General features: G+C 39.5%; 1 protein-coding gene across 2 annotated transcripts; it reads left to right on the top strand.

The window, feature by feature from the left end:
- Positions 1 to 1906: 1906 nt before the first annotated feature.
- On the top strand, positions 1907 to 12264 carry gmppaa (GDP-mannose pyrophosphorylase Aa). 2 transcript variants are annotated; one of them, XM_050049787.1, is made up of 13 exons: positions 1907 to 2052; positions 2741 to 2838; positions 3643 to 3746; positions 4186 to 4378; positions 4579 to 4638; positions 4726 to 4856; positions 5003 to 5017; positions 7586 to 7720; positions 8053 to 8150; positions 8228 to 8274; positions 8437 to 8529; positions 10036 to 10204; positions 10832 to 12264. In XM_050049787.1, the coding sequence occupies exons 1-13, from the start codon at positions 2013 to 2015 to the stop codon at positions 10930 to 10932; spliced, it is 1284 nt and encodes a 427-aa protein (XP_049905744.1). In that variant the 5' UTR covers positions 1907 to 2012; the 3' UTR covers positions 10933 to 12264. The 2 variants fall into 2 exon arrangements, with proteins under 2 accessions (XP_049905744.1, XP_049905745.1); XM_050049788.1 differs by lacking the exon at positions 5003 to 5017.
- The last annotated feature ends 6980 nt before the right edge of the window (positions 12265 to 19244 follow it).

Raw genomic sequence — 19244 nt, 5'->3', positions numbered from 1 at the left:
AAGCACAGGTGTAAATAATAAAATTAATGATGGCTGAACTCCATTGTGAATTTCGCCCCAGGGATAAATAAAGCGTCTAACTATTTAGCTGCTTCAGAGCACTCCTTAATGTTCGTAGTAACACCTGTGCTTTCCCTGCCATAAGTCAGAATGTCTGCTGTATAAAAGGCCCCTATCACTGATGCAATTTTTGTAAATCAAATAACTTTTATAACCATGATTGTACAGAGGAAACAAACATAACTTGACAACATACCTCTAAGTGACAATTTCACACAAGGAACTGGTTTATGTTTTTGCAGCAGTCTTGAATGTGAAAAATCATTAAATATAACTGCTTAATATTTCAGGAATTTATCACACATACAGTACACTTTCAAAGCATTTTTACAGGACCATATTAAGTAGCTGTTGCATTTATTAAACAAGACCATTTTTGTTAATGTTTTTGAACATCAGCATTTGCCAAGTGGACAACAGACTGTCACTGTTTAAACTTCGTAAACTGTTTTCTGATTGTTTAATACATTTAAAGGAAAACCATTAATTTATCTTTTAAAAATGATAAATACAGAAATCCCTTTGTTCGATAGTTCTGTATCCCCTTATTGGACTATTAATCAGTTTTATTTATTTATTTTTTCATTTTGGATCCTTTGCTGCTTCTTTTATTGATCATTAAATACAGATAGATATTGCATATCACCCAAATAACACCCATTGTAACAGGTGTTCTTGTAATGTGTATGTTGCTCTAATCCCCTGGTTCCTAACCTGAAGGTCCTGACCCCCATTAGAGGTCGCCAAAGCTTCATGTGGGGTTATGAGGGCTTCTTAATTTTAAGGGATGTAAGAAATTTGTTTTAAATATACAGTAGGCCTATATCTCAGGATTTCACTCATTTCTGTAGGAAAAACTAAATTGGTTTAATTTTAAGTTTAAGTTATAATATCATTTAGCCTGAGATATACACTTATGAAAATCTCACAGGATAAGGGCATTGTGAAGACCTAAACACAACCTACACTAACAGAGCCTTCAGTCTCTGCTAAACGGCTTTGCCCTGCATTAGAAAGGTATGCAGTTAAAATAACCACTGAGCTAATGGAGAAGAAAACACTGAATTTGTCATATAAAAAGCCTACTAGGTAGGATTGTTAAAAATAAAAATACGTAATACAGACAGTTGTGTAAAAAGTTCCCAAGGGACTGTTCTTTACCTATGAGGGAGAGGGTGGTGCAAAAAGTGAGAGGCATTACACCATTAATCATAACCAGAACTTGGACACAACATGTGCAATAGATGCTTCTGTCAGCAAAAACATAACCAAGACTGAGTTTAAAATAGTGATATTTCAACCAAAACACTTCTATGTCTCATTTAAAATTGAGACTTTTTTTCAACTTCAGGATTTCAACTTCAACTTTTAACTTTCAAACATCAAGGGTAAGTTTTAAAAATCGAATAACTAATGTATGGGGGTTAAGGGAGGCTCAAGAAAAAATATTTTTAGTTTTGGAGTAAAAAAAAAAAAGTTACACCCCAGCCACCCCTGTTCTGTGGTAAGTAAAGAACAGTCCCTAAAAATATAAGGAAAACTCTGTAATTTTCACAGGAAATAATCTGCTCGAAATTCATCCAAATTGCTCGTTTTACACAAACTTCCTGCAGTTATTGCCTTCACTCTTTGGGTGAATTGTCCAGTTTATCTGTTGTTCCGTGCTGTTATTGTTATGCAGTGAATATAAAATGAAATATCTATAAAATATTACCTAATGATAAAAAAAGTTGTCCTTTAAAAGGGAGAAAGGTTGGGAAACACTGCAAACCGCCCCCACCTCTCTATAATCTCCTCCACTCCGTTTCATCGCGTTTATTCCGCTCCCTGTTTTCACTCTGATCTCGTCGACGTCACAACCAGGAAGTGGATACGGAAATACTCACCAAACGGCTACAGGTGTAGTCTTCAGGCAGGACTTGTCTGTCACAAACCATATCTTCTCAGTCAACATGTTGAAGGCTGTTATTTTAATTGGAGGCCCTCAGAAAGGTGAGAATAAATCTCCTCCTTGTCGTGTTTTGTATTGTCAGCAGTGCTCGGTTAAAGCGAAGCTAGGTGTGCTAACATGCTAACAAGACATCCGAAGACCCGCTGAGCTTGTTTATATCACTGACGTGGCATAATGAGGAGGCACCACATAAACATATGGACACAGAACATTTTACTGTATAGCCTAATATTGTTATGACCACAACACTAACTGACAACATGTAAATAACAACACTGTGTGTGCAGGTAGCGTTACCCTGTGAGAGTTAGTAGTGGCTCATTTAATCACCTCATAAACCCATTATCTCTCATAGCAAGTGACCGTACTCCAATTTAAGAATGCCGGCTTTTAATATTACTGCTCATTTATTACAGGGATACGTTAAGAAATGCTTTTAATGGTGGCGTTAGGACACACTCATAAGTTCGGCGTGACTTCAGTCCACCATACAGTTCAGAAATACTAACAAGAGAGTAGAATAAAACCAAGTTGAGACACCTGCCTGTCCATAAGGATGGTGATTTAAAATACCACATTTCTGTTTTTTTCTTTTTATATCAAAGGACATGACATCACCTATAGTATAGTGTAGGGCTCTGTTTAGTTTTGGTGCATATTAGAAACATGACAAAATAGTGATCTGCATTTTAACCTGATGTGCATGTAATCGCTGCCATTGCTTTGCAGGCACAAGGTTCAGGCCGCTGTCATTTGAGGTGCCCAAACCCTTGTTTCCAGTAGCAGGTGTACCCATGCTGCAGCATCACATTGAAGCATGTGCCAAGGTGGGTGTAACTGCAATACTTCAGTACTAGCAAAGGTAGTTTACAATGTAGGGCAATTGTGGAAGTAGATTGTTTGAAAGTAACATGGATATGTCATATTGTCAAGTAGCAGATTGCATTTAGTTAGTAAACAGATGCTAGTGTTAAACCTCAATTAAATCAAAGTAAAATGAAATTTAAGTTAAATCATTGTGTTCTCGCATAGTGGTTCCCAACTGGTGGGTCTCGTTCCAAAAATGGGTTGCGGGTCCGTTCCGAATGGACCGCAAGTGATAAGCAAACATGTCTGGGTTGTAAAAAACTCTTTCTCTGTCTTTTTTTTTTTTTTTTTTAAAAATATGATGAATTTCCGGCACAGAGCTTTATTTTTTAAGTGCTGTTTCCTGCTGTAGAGTTAATGACTAATGGACAGCTACTTGACAGAGACAGTAGTCTAGCATGACGACATGGCCAAACTATCATGCTGAATGTATTCAACTGTGTGGACCTTGAAGGAATGACTAAGGAGAAATCTGGGTCTCATGGCTGAACCAGTCGGGAACCACTGTTCTAGCCTAACTGGTTGTTAAAGTAGTGAAGAGCATGTCCTCCCAGTTGCTGGTTGGCGGTAAAAATTTCTTTAAAATGCAAGAGTAATAGATGCCAACAATGATAACGAGGTGCTGATCACTAGCAGTAGACTTGATCATAGAAAACAAGTGTTGCACACTCTGGCTCCATATGCATTTATTTTATTTTCATGACGTTTCGGCTTTTGGGCCCTTAATCTCTCAGTCCAGTAATAAACATCTTTTCTGTTACAAGGTACCGAATATGAAGGAGATTTTGCTCATCGGCTTTTATCAGCCAAATGAAGAACTGACCAGATTCCTGTTTAATGCACAGCAGGAGTTCAAAATTTCCATCAGGTAAACAACAGAGCTCAAAAACTGGTAAACAAAAATAGCTTTTAGCTACCTCATTAAACAAGTACAGGCATACCTAGTTACTTGCATACAGTGTATAGGTATATTATATTGTGTAAGTGTAATAGTAGGAGTTATGAGAATGTACTGCTAAGGTCTAAAGTTACACTAAGACATTATGACATGACAAGAATTCTTCTTTTTCTTAATTACACATCATTCATTAAACAGTAGAGACCAGTTGCAAACCTTTTTTATATTTCTGTTTCTCAGCTGCTCTGAACTGTGATATTTGACAGAAGCACTGTACCTAATATATTGCTTCTACTTGTACTTTTTAAGTTAATGTTTTCTGTACAAGTGGTGGTACTTTTCCTGCTGCGGTGCACTGCTGCTGCCGAATGACTGCAGGTATGCTGTTCTTCCTGATTCTGCACCACAGGTATTTGCAGGAGTATGCAGCCCTGGGCACTGGAGGGGGCATCTATCACTTCAGAGATCAGATTGTCTCCGGCAGTCCAGAGGCTTTCTTTGTTCTGAATGCTGATGTTTGCTCAGCGTTTCCTCTCGCAGAGATGCTCAGCTTCCAGAAGGAACATGGAGAACCAAACAGCTTTGTTATCCTTGGGACAACGGTGAGAAATCATTATTGACAGTTGTTACTGTCTTTAATAGAACTCGTGAAATGTAGTCAGAGTAGAGCTCCAAAAAGTTTTTCTGTTATTTATTTTTTGTTGCTTCTGGCATGCTGAATGTAATGAAATATCAGATCTGGGTTTGTTGATTTCAAAAATTTGATGTATCCTAAATTGTGCTGCCATTCTTCTCTCATCAGGCAAACAGAAAGCAATCCATGAATTACGGCTGTATTGTTGAAAATGAGGAAACAAATGAGGTATTTAACCCTTCCTAGTTTATTTTCCTTAATACTCACTAATTATTATTTAGCCTTGAAATAACAAGTACCCCTTTTCTTTTTCAGGTCTTGCATTATGTGGAAAAGCCGAGCACATTTGTGAGCGACATCATAAACTGCGGCATATACCTCTTTAACCCCGAAATCTTCCAGCATATCGGCGCCGTCTTCCAGAAGAACCAGCAGGACATGCTGTTGTGAGTTGAAGCTCTCCCTCACGGGGATCTGTGAGTGGGAATGCATGTTAATACCATTTATTCCATCTCTTTGCTTCTCTTCATTTGTCCTTTTTCCTTCCCTTCTCCTCCTCGCCATGATTTCTGTTTGCTCACACAATCATCAGATATCCATATGATGGGTAAGTTGGTACATTTAGGCTGCACGGTGTAGTCATAGAGCACTTAGTGTATGGTGTGAGCTGTAGAAAGATAACCCATGTTAAGGCTGAAATTTCACAGGCTGCTTTGTGAATGTTGCCTGTGCCCTTTTTTGCTATGCACTTTTTTTGGCCAAATTATGCACCTCCTGTTTTGCAAGCAGCTTGTCTTTATGTATTTATTGATTTATTCTGTCTTTGGGCAAGTTTTGTCCTTGAGATGGGCACTACAGGGTCTTTGCCTGTCAAAGATTAAAGGAGGAGTTTGACGTTTTGGTAAACATGCTTATTTATCTTGCTGTAACTTTGTACTGGAGTGTTAGATGAGATGATTTATGCCACTCTCATGTCTGTTTGGAAATATGAAGCTACAGCCAGCAGGCAGTTAGCTTAGCTTTGTACAAAGACTGGAAAGCATGGATGTAGACTGGATACAGCATTGGAGGCGGGGCCCTATATAGTCCCATGAAAGTTGCTCAGAGGCTTATGAAACCAAAAAAGTTTGACTTCCACAGTATAAAATTACCCAGATCTTCTGCATCGTTGGGCCCATTGAGCACGTGCACTAGAGACTTTTCCAGCTTAGCAGCCAACTTCCGGTTTAGCCCTCTGCTAACTTGGTTGGGGATAAAATGTAGGTGGATTTTGTTACCTTTGGACAGAGGCAGGCTAGCTGTGTCCAGTCTTTGTGCTACACTAAGCTATCTGGCAGCTGGCTGTAGCTTCATATTTAATGGAGAGATATAAGATGATTATCAGGCTTCTCACCTAACAGCCACAAAGCGAATACAGTTTTCCCAAAATGTCGAAGTTTTGCCTCAAGTCCTAGAGTTAAGACAAAACATCCTTTGTCTGGTATAATTTTTGTTCAGAAAAAATCAACCTATTGTAGCTCGCTCTTTTGAGTGTCAAACACTGCATCCTGCATTTTGCAATGGTCTGTTCATCTTCTTAAGGGCAAGCACTCAACTGACTTCCTCACATCTATTTTTATTTACTTTTAAGTTGTCCCTGTTGTTTCTCGAGGTTAGCTAGCAAAGACTTATAAGATGTCTCGCAGTTGGTGAAACTTTATGTAACACAGTTGCCGATGAGAATTATGTAACAGTCTTCTATCGTATGAGTTCTTGCTTTGATTGTTAGTTGCGACACTCCCAGCTGTGTTTTTCTTCTGAACATGAGAAAAGCTTCCTGTCTGATCACAGCCTAAATGTGCATGTGGACGGACTGGTTGCTCACAGAAGCCATAATAACACATGGGATCAATACAGGGATTTGATTTTTGTTTTGTTTTTTTCCCAATTTGTGGAAATGTGAGGAATTTTTTGTGTTTTCAAATGTTCACTGTGGTGAAGGAGACCTAACATCTGGCACCCCGGTGACACCTGAAATATATTACAAAAGGTCAAACCACGCTGTGCATAATTCACCTGCTGACATCAATAGCACTTAAATCAAGCCGCGCACTGAATCAGCAAAATTGTCGAACACATCAGAGATACTTGATAGAAATGAGATGGTTTATACTGCAGAAATCTCTAGGGGAGCGCTTTGCCTCTAACCACATCCCCTCCTTTTTGCTAAAACTTCGATTATGGGTGCAATCCTTTAAAATATTCTTTTCATCAATATTTAACACTCTGTTTCATCTTGGGGCTCTCACAATACACTATGCCAGAGACCCTGATTAATGTGGAACACGTAGACGAACACGAAGTTTTGGATCACTACTAGGTAATCAGCTTTGGTTTTAACCCAGCACTGACACCATCAAAGTTAGTATCATTGATGCATTTTAACTCACTGCTCTCATTTTATTCTAGGGGCGATGTAGGAGGGCAATAAGTTCTTGTTTATTTTTTACTTGGCTTTAAGAAAAGTTTGGAGCTATTGGCTCCACTTGGATGGTTTGAACCGGATATTACAGAAATATGAAAGACTTTTTGAGTACAAGTGGAGTAATGAGAAAAGGAACTCATCCTTAATTCTTAAAAGTATTGCTTTTTCTTTACTGGCACAATTTCTAGTACAAGAAAATGATAATACCAACAACACATACTGTATATATAAATTGTTTATTAGGTAGTCAAGCAGAATGAAAAAATTGGTCACGAAAGACTTAAATAGGTTTGTTTGTGCTGTCAGTGTCACTAGTGACTGTAGATATAGAATCCTTGCCTGCAGTGTCTCATCATCTGCCTACTATTTAGGTAGTCATACAGTACATCCACTTTACTGTAGGGACAGCACTTTGGGGAAATCAGCTGCCTCATTTAAAAAAAATAACATTTCACTCAATTTTTCAAAAAATATGGGGAGAAAACATTGATATGATGGCAGCAATACCCCGAGAGTTTTGTTATTGCAGTGAAAATTGAACTAGCTAAATGCAATTTTCAGGTTACAGTGTATTTTTCTGTTTAGATCCCAACTCTGTCTTGGATTTCATTCTAACCCCTAACTCTGTGCACAAGATTGTATTTTAATAAATGAGCCCCCCAGCCCTGGTTTGTAACTCGGTGCCATAAACTGATGATCTGTCTCCTGCAGAGAGGAGCCAACCAACGGCTGGCACCGAGCAGAGGCCATCAGGCTGGAGCAGGACATTTTCACTGCCCTGGCAGGGCAGGGCAAACTCTACGTGTATAAAACCCTCAGCTTCTGGAGCCAGATTAAATCCGCAGGGTGAGTGCACATGTCAGAAATGCTGTCACATTCAACAGGACATATATTTGTCTTAGTGACAACCCTGCAGCCTGTAAAAAGGTTGGAGGAGGAGAGAGACATTGGACTGTCATACATATCGGCTTAAATGGTATTTATGAAAAATGACGGTGTGGTCAGATTGAACACAGCTGAACACTATTTTTATTCCTTTTGAAGGATTCCTTTGTTAACATTTAAACATTTAAAATGTGCTTTAAACAGCAGGACCATACATTGCTGCCTCAATCCAAAAGAAACATTGTGATATTGATAGTGTAGATACTGATGCCTTTTTTGAAATCTTTTCCCAGATCTGCAATTTATGCCAGTCGGTTGTACCTCAACCAGTATCACACAACTCACCCTGAAAGATTGGCTTCAAATAAGGAGGGAGGTCCCAAAATAAGTGGTAAGATTCTTTCATCTCCTTTTGTTCCTGTCTTGTATCAGCGGCAAATCTATTCATACTTTCTCCCCTTTCCCCAGGTAATGTCTATATTCACCCTACAGCCAACATTGACCCCACTGCTATGGTAAGCATCCTTCCCTATTGTGTCACACTTTGCACCGTAAATACACAAAAATGAGCAGGAACCTTTAACAGATAACCATTTTATGAAAAATATCCAGCTGTTATTAAAGGTTAAGTGAAATACAGGTGTATCATACTTTTTATTTTTCCTTTATCAACCCAGTTGGGTCCTAATGTCTCCATTGGCACTGGAGTGACAATTGGTGCTGGGGTCAGAGTTCGAGAATCCGTCATCCTTCATGGTGCAACTCTACAGGTAAGCCCCTGTGAAATGTCCTCTCTTTCCCATTACTGCCTAAAAAGGACCAGCAAGGGCTTGTTGCAACACAGGACTCACCCTAGAGCCTTTTCCACATCTGTACTGGTTAGGTATTTGGTGTCTTGCCATGCATCTCATTGAGAGTACACAGTAGGTACTGTCTAATATGAAATGATAGTGCTATTTTCAATTGATTGCTACATAAATAGGTGAACTGTTTAATGCAGTCTGGCTCACAGGATATAGACTGTGGGTATAAAGCCTTTTATTTGCTACCTATTTCAGTCTCAAAATCCCTGTCGCTAAGTAAAACTATTCTCGCTGTTTTTCTCAACACGTTTTAGCGCTGCATGTGAAACAACAAGTTAAGAGGTAGCAACCATGCGAAAATGTCTTTTACAGTTTTATGTGGTGTTTTCTTTTGTGGGTATTTCTCTATTTTAATGCCAGGGCTCGCCTCCTCACCAAAACAAGTTCCTTTCTGACATGATCTTACAAGAGCGCTGTTGCTGCATCCTGGGCTGAGCGTCACCCAAGACATTTGCGATTAGTTTAAAGAAATACAAAAAAATATACATTTTTTTTTCCCCCTTAGTGCTGAATTATGATGGGTTCAGCCCTCGCCTTTCGTTTTCCTCAGAGCCTAACAGTGTCTAACAACACAAGACACACTACATTTTGTTTTCCACAGCTGCTTTGGTTGTTCCATCATCTGCCATTTCTGGTGCTGGAGAGAGTAACTGCAGAATGATCTTTGGTAACAGGAAAGCTACCGATAGCTACCAGGGAAGCAAAAGTGCCATCCTCTTCCTGTGTAGGTTGTGTAATGGTTGACGCACCTCCTTTGTGCCGTAAATCTTCCCGTGACATTAAACCTGCAACATACAGAATTGCATAGTGAAAACAAACATTGTGCAATCAACACTGACTTCACAATGATAAGCTAAAGCAAAGACCTGTCTGTTTCCACTTCAAATAAGAGCAGTCTTTGCTGAGAATATTAACTTCACTCGCACTGTAACCTTCAAGTTTGGAATTAAAGTGGAACTTAAACTGAGTGAGCTGAAGGCAAATTTATCTGGCCATTCACTGCCGGTGACATCTTAACATTTTATTAGAAACATTATCCACACTTCAACAGTGACTTGTCTAGAATTTATCTTTAAGCTCTTCTGTCACTCCAGAAATATTGTTGCCTGTGCCTCTCACAAAGATGTCATTTTTAACGATTTGGAGGCTGGCATAATTTAATCCAATGTCTCCAGTGATGACTGGGTGCCTTCAAAATGAATTCAGACTGCGGGTGACTTATTGGCTTTTATTGCATACTGCCTACAAGGACAATTTGTTAGCTGAGCTATATTTCTAAATAAACACTACCTGTTTTTAATCTGAACTTATAAGTACTCTGATTTGGCCCTGATCACTGTTTTTTTTTCTCCACATTTCTAACACAGCACACATTATGGACACCTGAAAACCCATGTCGTTTTTTTCCTGTAGGATCACTGCTGTGTTTTGAACAGCATTGTGGGATGGGACAGCACCATTGGCAAGTGGGCAAGAGTAGAAGGAACGCCAAGTGACCCAAACCCCAATGATCCTTTTGCAAAGATTGACAGCGAGACCCTCTTCAGAGACGGAAAACTCACACCCTCCATTACTATTCTTGGTGAGAGTGCTCGGACCTGAAGTGAAACTTGCCTTCCTCAGATGCATTGATAATTATTCATTGTATTCAGTATCGTAATTGTATTTTTGTCTTCAGCGTTTTGTTATAGTTCTTCTTTTTAAAAGTTAACGAGGGGAAATGCTTCTGTTTTCTAAATTTTGGTTGCATAGACAAGGGTTACTCCTGGGCCCATGCTGGGATCGGTCCCAGCAGTTGTCTAAAGCATGTATTTGAATAGTAATGTGACATATTTGTGCATGCATTTGTCTTTTTCATTTTCTAGCAATAAGAGGCCAACATGGCACAAGCATCACTGAATTATAAATCTGCCATCGTCTATGTTTTCAGTGTTAATTGTTTTGAAATGTTTGCACTGCACTTCCCAGAGATCACTTGTTAAAACAGTACATCCATCGATGCATCGTTGTCTATTACTGTCTATTCATTTTTGATTTTCTGTAAGTTTTATTCAGTGATGCTCCTCTTTAGCTCCTCCTGGACAAACCAGAAATTTAAAATAGGTCACATCCTATACACCATAAGTGTGAGTTACTACTGATGTATAATTCGTCCTCTGTACTGTACCACACTGCACAGACTAAATACAGCCTTGCTTTTTCTCCTCAGGTTGTAACGTGACCATCCCTTCCGAGGTGATAATACTCAACTCGATTGTCCTCCCGCACAAAGACCTCAACCGCAGCTTCAAAAACCAAATTATTCTCTAGTTAATCTTCCTCAAGCTTCTGTCCACTTACTGTCACCGATGAAGGATGCTGCTGGACGCACACCGGCACTGCCTCTGAGTTACTGTATATAAGATGTCAAAAATTAAGATAGGGGACATTCATTAAATAGTTTTGAAAGATAGATTTTTATATATTTGTCCTCGAGCCTTTATGCATCATTGGGTGTCAGCAACGTTCGAGAGAGGCTAATCACGCATGTTGATTCACCTTGAAAAGTGCTGTCATGCCAGAGGTTTATATTGGTTTTTTATTAACTTTACCGAACTGTAAAATTACTGCAGACACTAGTGTAATATATTTGGTTGGATGTAATATGATGTTAAAAAAAAAGTTTATAGACAACCATGCTGTTTTCTCAAGGGCACCCTTGATAAACTTGAGACTTGTTACTTCAGCATGAGAAGAGGAATTATTAGAAAATAAAAATCCCTGGCTACTGACTGTGGTTAATTTTTAGAGGTGATTATTTGTGTGGGGCTCTGATTAAAACCGTTTAGCATCTTCATTGTTTGTCTCAAAAATTGACTGCCATCAAAATAAATCAGCGGGCTTGAGATTTACATTGCAATCAAGTGATGTTGCCTTTTAAAATGTGAACTTAGCAGGGGGCCTTGAGACTCTGCCATATAAGCAGCAGATACTTAAATTGTGCATCCGCAATCACTGGAGGAACTGTTCCAATTTATGGATACAGCACATTAACATTTACTTATTAAGCCCTCGAGCACTCATGATCACTTCAGCACTTTTGTTCCAATTATTGCAAAGAGAGTGTCTATTAAGGAGCGATGTAAATTGTGATACTGGAACTGCAGTATAATATATTTTAATCAAGTCTCCTCACAAACTACCCTCCAGTGAAAGCGGAAAAAACAAGTTTAAGTACATTTTTTTTAATATAGTTTATTTCAGGTTTTATATGTAGGTGCCTGTGCTTTCCATTGTTGATTCAGGTGCCTTAGAGCTTCCAGTAAAACTGCCTCATGCCAGTCGAGGGCCCCTCATTACACTGTTTTTACCCTCTTGGTGGGATGTTCAGTAATTGGGCTTAAACCCCTGATGCTCTTCACATAAAAGGCAATCCTAAAATTCATTAGATCAGATAGTGTTTTTTAGATTTTGGCTTCTCTGCTCCTTTAGTTTTTGTGACAGCCTTTGTTGCCTTTGTGGGGTTTTTGAAAAGGTTGTTGTCTTTGATTTCTTAATTTTAGGTTATGTTACATTCATTGTTATCGCCTGACAACATTTAGAGGTTTACTGATACCATTATTGATTAATAGTATAATTTGACATAAAAATGTGTTAAATGACTGAATGTGTTCATGTTTGTTATTATTAGTCTTTACACTGTGACGTAATGCACAGTGCAACGCTCTATGTTGACAAGCTTAAGTAGGAGATCTGACATAACAGGCATGTTAAAATATTGTTCATGTAGAAGTATGTGTGATACCTTTCTTCTCATGAGCATTAACACAAATTAATGGCATTGGGAATGGTAACAGTACTAGTGTTATCTAGTCAAACTTGACTAATATGCAGTGTTTATTTAAATAAACAGTGTTGTACAACAGTCCAAACACCAGCAAATGTTTGCATTGTAGCTTTTTGCAATTATTTCATTTGTAGGGATATGTTGAAACTTTATGTTTCAATTTTCAATTTTATGTTTTGACAGCACTGTGGTTAACATGTGGTTATGTTTAGGCACAAAAAAGCACTTGATTCAGGTGAGGAAAGGTTGAAATACCTTGTTTGATTGCTACAAGCAAGGCTAAAAAGGTCCCGACCACTCATTGAAAAATACCCACTTTTGTCACCACAAGCATGGCTAAAACCTTCCCTACCTGTTGCTAAAAACACCTGCTTTTGTTGCTTCAAACATGGCTAAAACCTTTCCCTACCTGTTGCTAAAAACATCTGCTTTTGTCGCTACAGACATGGCTGGAAATGTCCCAACCCTCTAATTAAAAATACCTGCATTCGTTGCTGCAACAGCTGGAAATGTCTTGACCATTTGTTAAAAAATACCAGTGTTTCTTGCTATAAACATGGCTGGAAATTACCTAAATTGTCATTAAAATTACCTGTTTTTGTTGGTGTTGAAAAGGGTTCTGCAGGTTTACAGTCGTAGTGCCTAGACGTCACGCCATCCACCATCCCCTCCTCCTCCTAAAGAGAAACTTAGCTAATACAGGTTATCTGAACTACGTTGTATATATGAAAAGTACCAGTGTAACATAAAAGTGGTTTGCAGAAATGTGCACTTCCAACATTTTACTCTGGTGACTGGGCTGTGAACATGATGTTAAGGAATTTCTTTTGTATTCAAAACTTCCTGCCTTTTTAGTTTTTGAAGAAAAACCTGTCCAGGACATCAAAGAAGTGTCTGTATCCAGAGTGTACCACGTAATAAAACTTCAAAACCCCACTGGTGCTGTTACTATCTTGATATCCTTATTTCCTCCACACTTTGTTTTCTGTGTAATGTGAAAGATGCCAGTCGCGAAGCATCTGCACGGAAAACACTGTCAGTTCTTTTCAGGGGGGGACAACATGTCAAACTGAGACACAATCAACATAGCAAAATGCTTCTGAGATGCTGCAGTTCAACAAAATTCAAAAACAAATGCAAATTGCAGGGCCCCCTGTGATACTTCTACAACGACTCAATCATCTCTTGCCTCTGATTTACAAACTGGGGTCACTTGCACACTGCGCTCCCAGGGGTAAAATTGGACAGAACCAGTCAGCATCAAACAAACTACTCAGCAGCCATTACAAGTAAAAGACCTGGTGCTTCACTGATGCTGAAGCCTTAGATTTTCTAGGCGACATCCAAGTGGTGTTGGATTACATATTTTCGCTCATTGATAGTTCAAAGATTGTTTCTCTTAAAGGGGAATCAGAGAAGAAGCAAACACATGATGAAGCAGTGTAGTCTAGTAGATACTGTGGATGCTTCATGACCACAAAATTAGACATACAGCACCAACACAGCCTGCATGTAAAGCTCAATAGAAGTATTTATTGAAGGGCAGCAGGATCAGACTGAATTACACAGAAGGTGTTGTATTCCCATGACATATTAGCTACTCATTTCAAGCTTATATACTAACAGCTTTTGTAATCTGACAAATCATTGTTGCACCAGGAATAGTGTTTAACACAGGGCAGTCAGTACAATATAACAGGTCTTCTGTAAATGAAGCGTGAGGGAAGCCAAAGTGTCTCGATTAGCCTCTGGAAAGTCTCCTGTGACTGGATGCGTTCTGTTTTTAACAGAAATCTCTGGTGAGGGCACATGTTAGAGTTATGAGCTGATCAGAGGGCAACAAGATGTGACAGGACAGGCATTCTGTAACTAGAAAGGGAAATGAGGGAATGAAACTAGCCAAGGTGCTTATAAATTTTCACATCAGTGCCAATTTAGTAAACTAGAGCTGCTGGAGATATCAGGGTGTAAGCATACAATGATAGACAAACATACACATGGGATATGTAGAAGCATGCACACAGGTGAAATGCATTTGGGCAAAATGATCTTTCCCGAACTTATGCAGCAGCAATACTTACCTTACAGCCTGCAGGCCAGATAGAGTACTAGGTGGCATGACGACCATTTTCTAATTCACAATGAAAATAAATGGATTCACCCAGGGTACTTTTTTGTACTTTGAATGTAAATAAGGTGCCAGAGTGCATAAAAAGCATTAAAATAAAGCTTTTGTGTCTAGATTTGCCTCTTAGCAAAGATGAGTAAGGACAACAAACATGGAAAGGTTGAAAACAGGCAATTCATTTGTAATATATACACATAATTGTTACTGTGTCTTTATTAACTGGCTGCTGGTCTTAGGACATTTTGGAAAAGTGGCCCTGGGGTAAAGCAAGGTGAGTATCCTATACAGGAATGGCAGTGTGTAAAGAAAAATGCTGATTGATGATTGATATAATTGCATCTATCACACTGACATTTTGGAAAGGAAATAACCTGCACTAAAAGGATGACTAATTATATCGATTACCATTAACTCTGCACTCCATTTCAAGGCAACTCCCACTCTGCTGGATCCATTTGTCCAATAGATGCCAAAGCCCATCCGACCTATTATGTGGCCACACTACCAGTTGCTTTGAGGCCATGTTACATTGATCCAGCCTGTGCGTGTGTGTCCCTCTGAAGGCTGCGAGATACTGTATCCAAAAAAGGACTCGTTGTATGAGTCTCATATTAGGATAATGATGCTTAGACGAGAGTGCGTCTTGATAAACAGGTCTCTCGATCTTCAGCATTCAGCTCTTATGCTTGCCGCTTACTGAGTTCCATCCAACCTCTATTTGTCATTTGCCCAAAATGGTTTTGGCTCCAACCACTGAAAATACTGAGGTTAGTAAACTTAAATTCCAGACTTCAAAAAGTCTCTTTAAAAAATGTATGCAGACATTAGTCACTGTCATTGTTGTATTTCTCTCAGTGATTGTTTAAAATGGGCTTTGAGGCAGTTCCAGTGCCACTTAATTTCAACGTGAGAGTGATGTGCTTTTAGAAAGCCTTGAAGCTTTTTTTAATCACGTTATCAAAATCTGTATTCTTTGTGCGGGTGCTTTGACATTTTGAGAGTGTGATGAGAGGCTCTTTAAGTTTTTCTTAAGCAATCCTTGACAAGGCCACGGAAAACAAAAGTCCACTTTGAGCATAAACAATGCACGCCTCCCTCTTCAGCTCCTTGTTCTCTGTTAAGTCTTTCCTCAAATATGAAGGAAAGGAGACAAGGAACTCATAGATGAAGGAGATCAAACACTATAACGGCTCATACAAGGTAGGAAAACACACTCCCACTGTTATGGACATTACCTTGAGATACCTTGAGATACCTTGAGTTTTTACAGTTCAAGATCGGACGTTGAAATAATTTCCTGTAGCACTAAAGCACTAAAATCAACCAGTGCTACCACAAATATGGAAAAAAAAATTGGTTGAAGCCTTTTGTGGTTCAAGAGGGAGCAGCATGAAGTCTGATCAATTTGTTGGCTGTGGCCGAATACTACAAGTTTGAAAATGAAAAGAAATCTTGGGGTGTGGAGTTAGACAGAAGTGAATTTACCAGACATCCATAGCCGGCTCCTCATCTCTGCTCAAGGCTGTAACGGCTCGAGGCTACAATAGCTGTTACTTGTATAACTCTAGGAGCCTTCCCTATGTTCCCAGGGTTATGTGGTCCCAAGAGCCTAGTCTGGCCTTGTGTTGAGTTGTTTGAGCATCTCTTGATATAAAGCAACATTGTAAGAGACTGGTGAAGGCTGTCTCCGCAGCTGAAATTGAAAAAAAAACCCAAAACAAAATGAAGGGAGACGAAGGTTTCAAATGCAGTTTGAATTGTAAAAATCCATTCAGCCACTGTGGAATCATCAATGTCTACATACAAAAAAACTTGGTTGGCAGTTTCAACATAATGACCCAGGGACACAAGCACTGAACATTTGACATATAGTGGAAAAAGGCTTTGCATGAAATCCTTATGATATGATTTGATATGATTTGGGGACCCTGGGAACATAGATATGCTCCCCATAACACACACAGATGTCCAACCAAGTTTAGTAATGGCTAATATAGGTGCCAGGTTTTGGAAAGAAAGAAGGATGCACAGAACAAGAAATATTATAAGAGTGCAACACTAAATTTATGGAGAATGCTAAAATATCTGGTGTTGTAAAGAGCCAAACAAACAGACACTACCACAGCTGTCCATGTATTTCCTGCCTTGGTAGCTTGAATGTAGAGACATTGATAGTGATGCATTTCCAACTTTGTACACACAGATTGTAACGTTTGCTTTGAAATAACCAACCAAGAGGTTAAAAACCACAGTGGACAAACCCATGTCTGTTCATATTAAGGGAATAGATAAAATATAAACAGCTTCAGTGCTCGTTGTTTCCTCCCAGCTACTGTATACGTGTGTGCGTGTGTGTGTGTGTGTGTGTGTGTGGGTCTGGCAGCACAGGCCAGATTGACTACGGGCAGCGGTCCAGGGATGTTTCCACGTGAGAGGACAGGTGGAGGGTTTGCGTGTCTGTACACTGAAAAGGATGATGCCTACCAGAAGCCTAAAGGACTGACAAATGAGCTGTCAAATAGAAACTGACATCTCACACTGCTCAAATTCATACGGTAAAGAAAAATAGCATTTGGCTGTCATGCATCACCAGTGAATACTAATGTTGTGCTAAACTGTGCTCTGAAACATCAAAGAGCGCCAGTTCCCGAGTTCCCCTAAGAGGTGTAAAGCTGGCGTTGTTGTTCCTCACTCAGCAGATGTGCTGTGTTCCAGAAATGTTAAGTCAGACTTTTTGACTTCTGACTTTGATAAATGCGGTGTAGTGCCCCCTGAAACAGAAAACGCCAACTAGATGACAAACTTGTCTCGGGATTGAGGGCTTCACGTTGCATTTACGGCACAAACATGACAGCACAGTCTGTCAACACTGTGCAGGAATACGGATTTCAACTTGTTCATAATCCTTAAAATACAAGGTATCTTTCACTACTGAATCACCTGACATATGAAATGTGTTTTCTTTGACTGTCTTTTCTTTATCTCTGAGCTGTCAGTTATATGTGTTGTTTGAAAGTGTTTGTTGTGGGAAGAACATTAGCTTACTTATCATGGAGATCTTGCTATGGTAAAGATTGTCTACATCATAAATGTGAAGTCCGTCAATGAACCACCTCTTATTCTTTATGTACACAATGAGGTTTATTAAAGGCATAGTGCACCCAACTCACCCATATGCTGAGGGAGGCTCAGGTGAAGTTTTAGAGTCCTCACATCCCTTGTGGAGATCCGAGGGGAGAGGAGGTAGCAACACAACCTAATGCAGGCTGACGGCGCCCCAGATTCAAACGTCCAAAAACATATTTGAAACCACAAAATATCTCCATACTGCTCGTCTGTAGTGATCCAAGTGTCCTGAAGCACCGACATAAAAAGTTATTTGGAAAAACGTCATTTGAACTCTGTTTATAGCCTCATTGTAGCCTGTAGCTCTGACTGCCTCTCTGTGAGACATGGGCACCGCGTTCATGTGTGTTCATTTGCTTTCGCTGGTCTCACTTCAATTATGTGTTTTTGGACGTTTGAATCTGGGGCGCCGTAAGCCTCCATTAGGTGGAGCTGTGTTACTACCCCCTCTCCCCTGGGATCTCCGGAAGTGATGTGAGGACTCTAAAACTTCACCAGAGTCTTCCTCGTTATATAGGTGAGTAGATAATGGCTGAATTTTCATTTGTGGGTGCACTATCCCTTTAAGAAAACCGTCCTTGAACATGTCTGCACCAACAACTGAACACCATCTGCTCATTTCAGCCACTGCAGGCCACACTGAGTCAGGGTTTAGCAAGATAAATACAGCTCTGACACATTTTTGCTCAGATGCTGACAGTCTGACTAATATCGCTGTGATTCATAACTTCATAGCACTAAATACCAGCATTCAAAAAAAAGTCTGTGCAGTGTTGTAGTGATTACACTCCACCAGTTGGCAATTTTCGTCTGACTTTGAATGTAGCATTAGTTACAACTCTTGAAATATAAGTCACGCGGTTGCCATGCAATTTGATTAAAACCCAATTTTCATGTTTTGCACCTCCATTTGTGTTTTTGTGCCTTTCACTGTATGCTTTGGCAAGTTTAATACTGAGGAGCTAAGCCAAGTCAGAATCCCCACATTGAAAACAGTCTTAGTTCCACTTCTCAGCAGACTGAACTTTCATAAACTCAGCTGCTCGCTCGCTCTCTCTGGTCAAATACCTCTTAGCACAGGATTTAACACAAACAATGAGAGAAATCATTAAATGCGGAGCAGTACGACTGCATGAACGTGAAATTGTGTAAACTTTTTTTAAACTGAAATGCACAATGCTGTGATAAACTTGTATTGTACGGCACAGCACACTGTAGTCTGTCAGCTCGGCTCCTTTCGAAACTGCTGTTGAGGGTGCATAGAAATCTTGTACAGGGATTCATAAATGAACAAACAAACAAACAAACCTAGGGTTTGATACTATAATGTAACCCAAATGACTGACAACAATTCACACATCAATGCAATGGCTGTGGTGTCGTTTTTATCCAAGCTGGTGCTGTAATTGCTGTTACTAATTAAACCCATTGCCACTTTTCCAGCTTTCCTACTGTCTCAACTTGTTCTTACACATTTAATCCAACAGTGTAGTGTCAGCTTTTCAACATCCAGCAGTCCAACACATTCTCACTCCGACCTCG

Source organism: Epinephelus moara, chromosome 7, assembly GCF_006386435.1.
Source record: "Epinephelus moara isolate mb chromosome 7, YSFRI_EMoa_1.0, whole genome shotgun sequence".
Lineage (NCBI taxonomy): Eukaryota > Metazoa > Chordata > Actinopteri > Perciformes > Serranidae > Epinephelus > Epinephelus moara.
This window is presented reverse-complemented; position numbering and strand designations above follow the sequence as displayed.

Excerpts from the sequence above, each read along its gene's own strand:
- gmppaa (XM_050049787.1), top strand. The coding sequence starts at position 2,013 with ATGTTGAAGGCTGTTATTTTAATTGGAGGCCCTCAGAAAG. Across the intron at positions 2,053-2,740 it reads AATTGGAGGCCCTCAGAAAG|GCACAAGGTTCAGGCCGCTG; the intron begins GTGAGAATAAAT and ends ATTGCTTTGCAG. Across the intron at positions 3,747-4,185 it reads GAGTTCAAAATTTCCATCAG|GTATTTGCAGGAGTATGCAG; the intron begins GTAAACAACAGA and ends TCTGCACCACAG.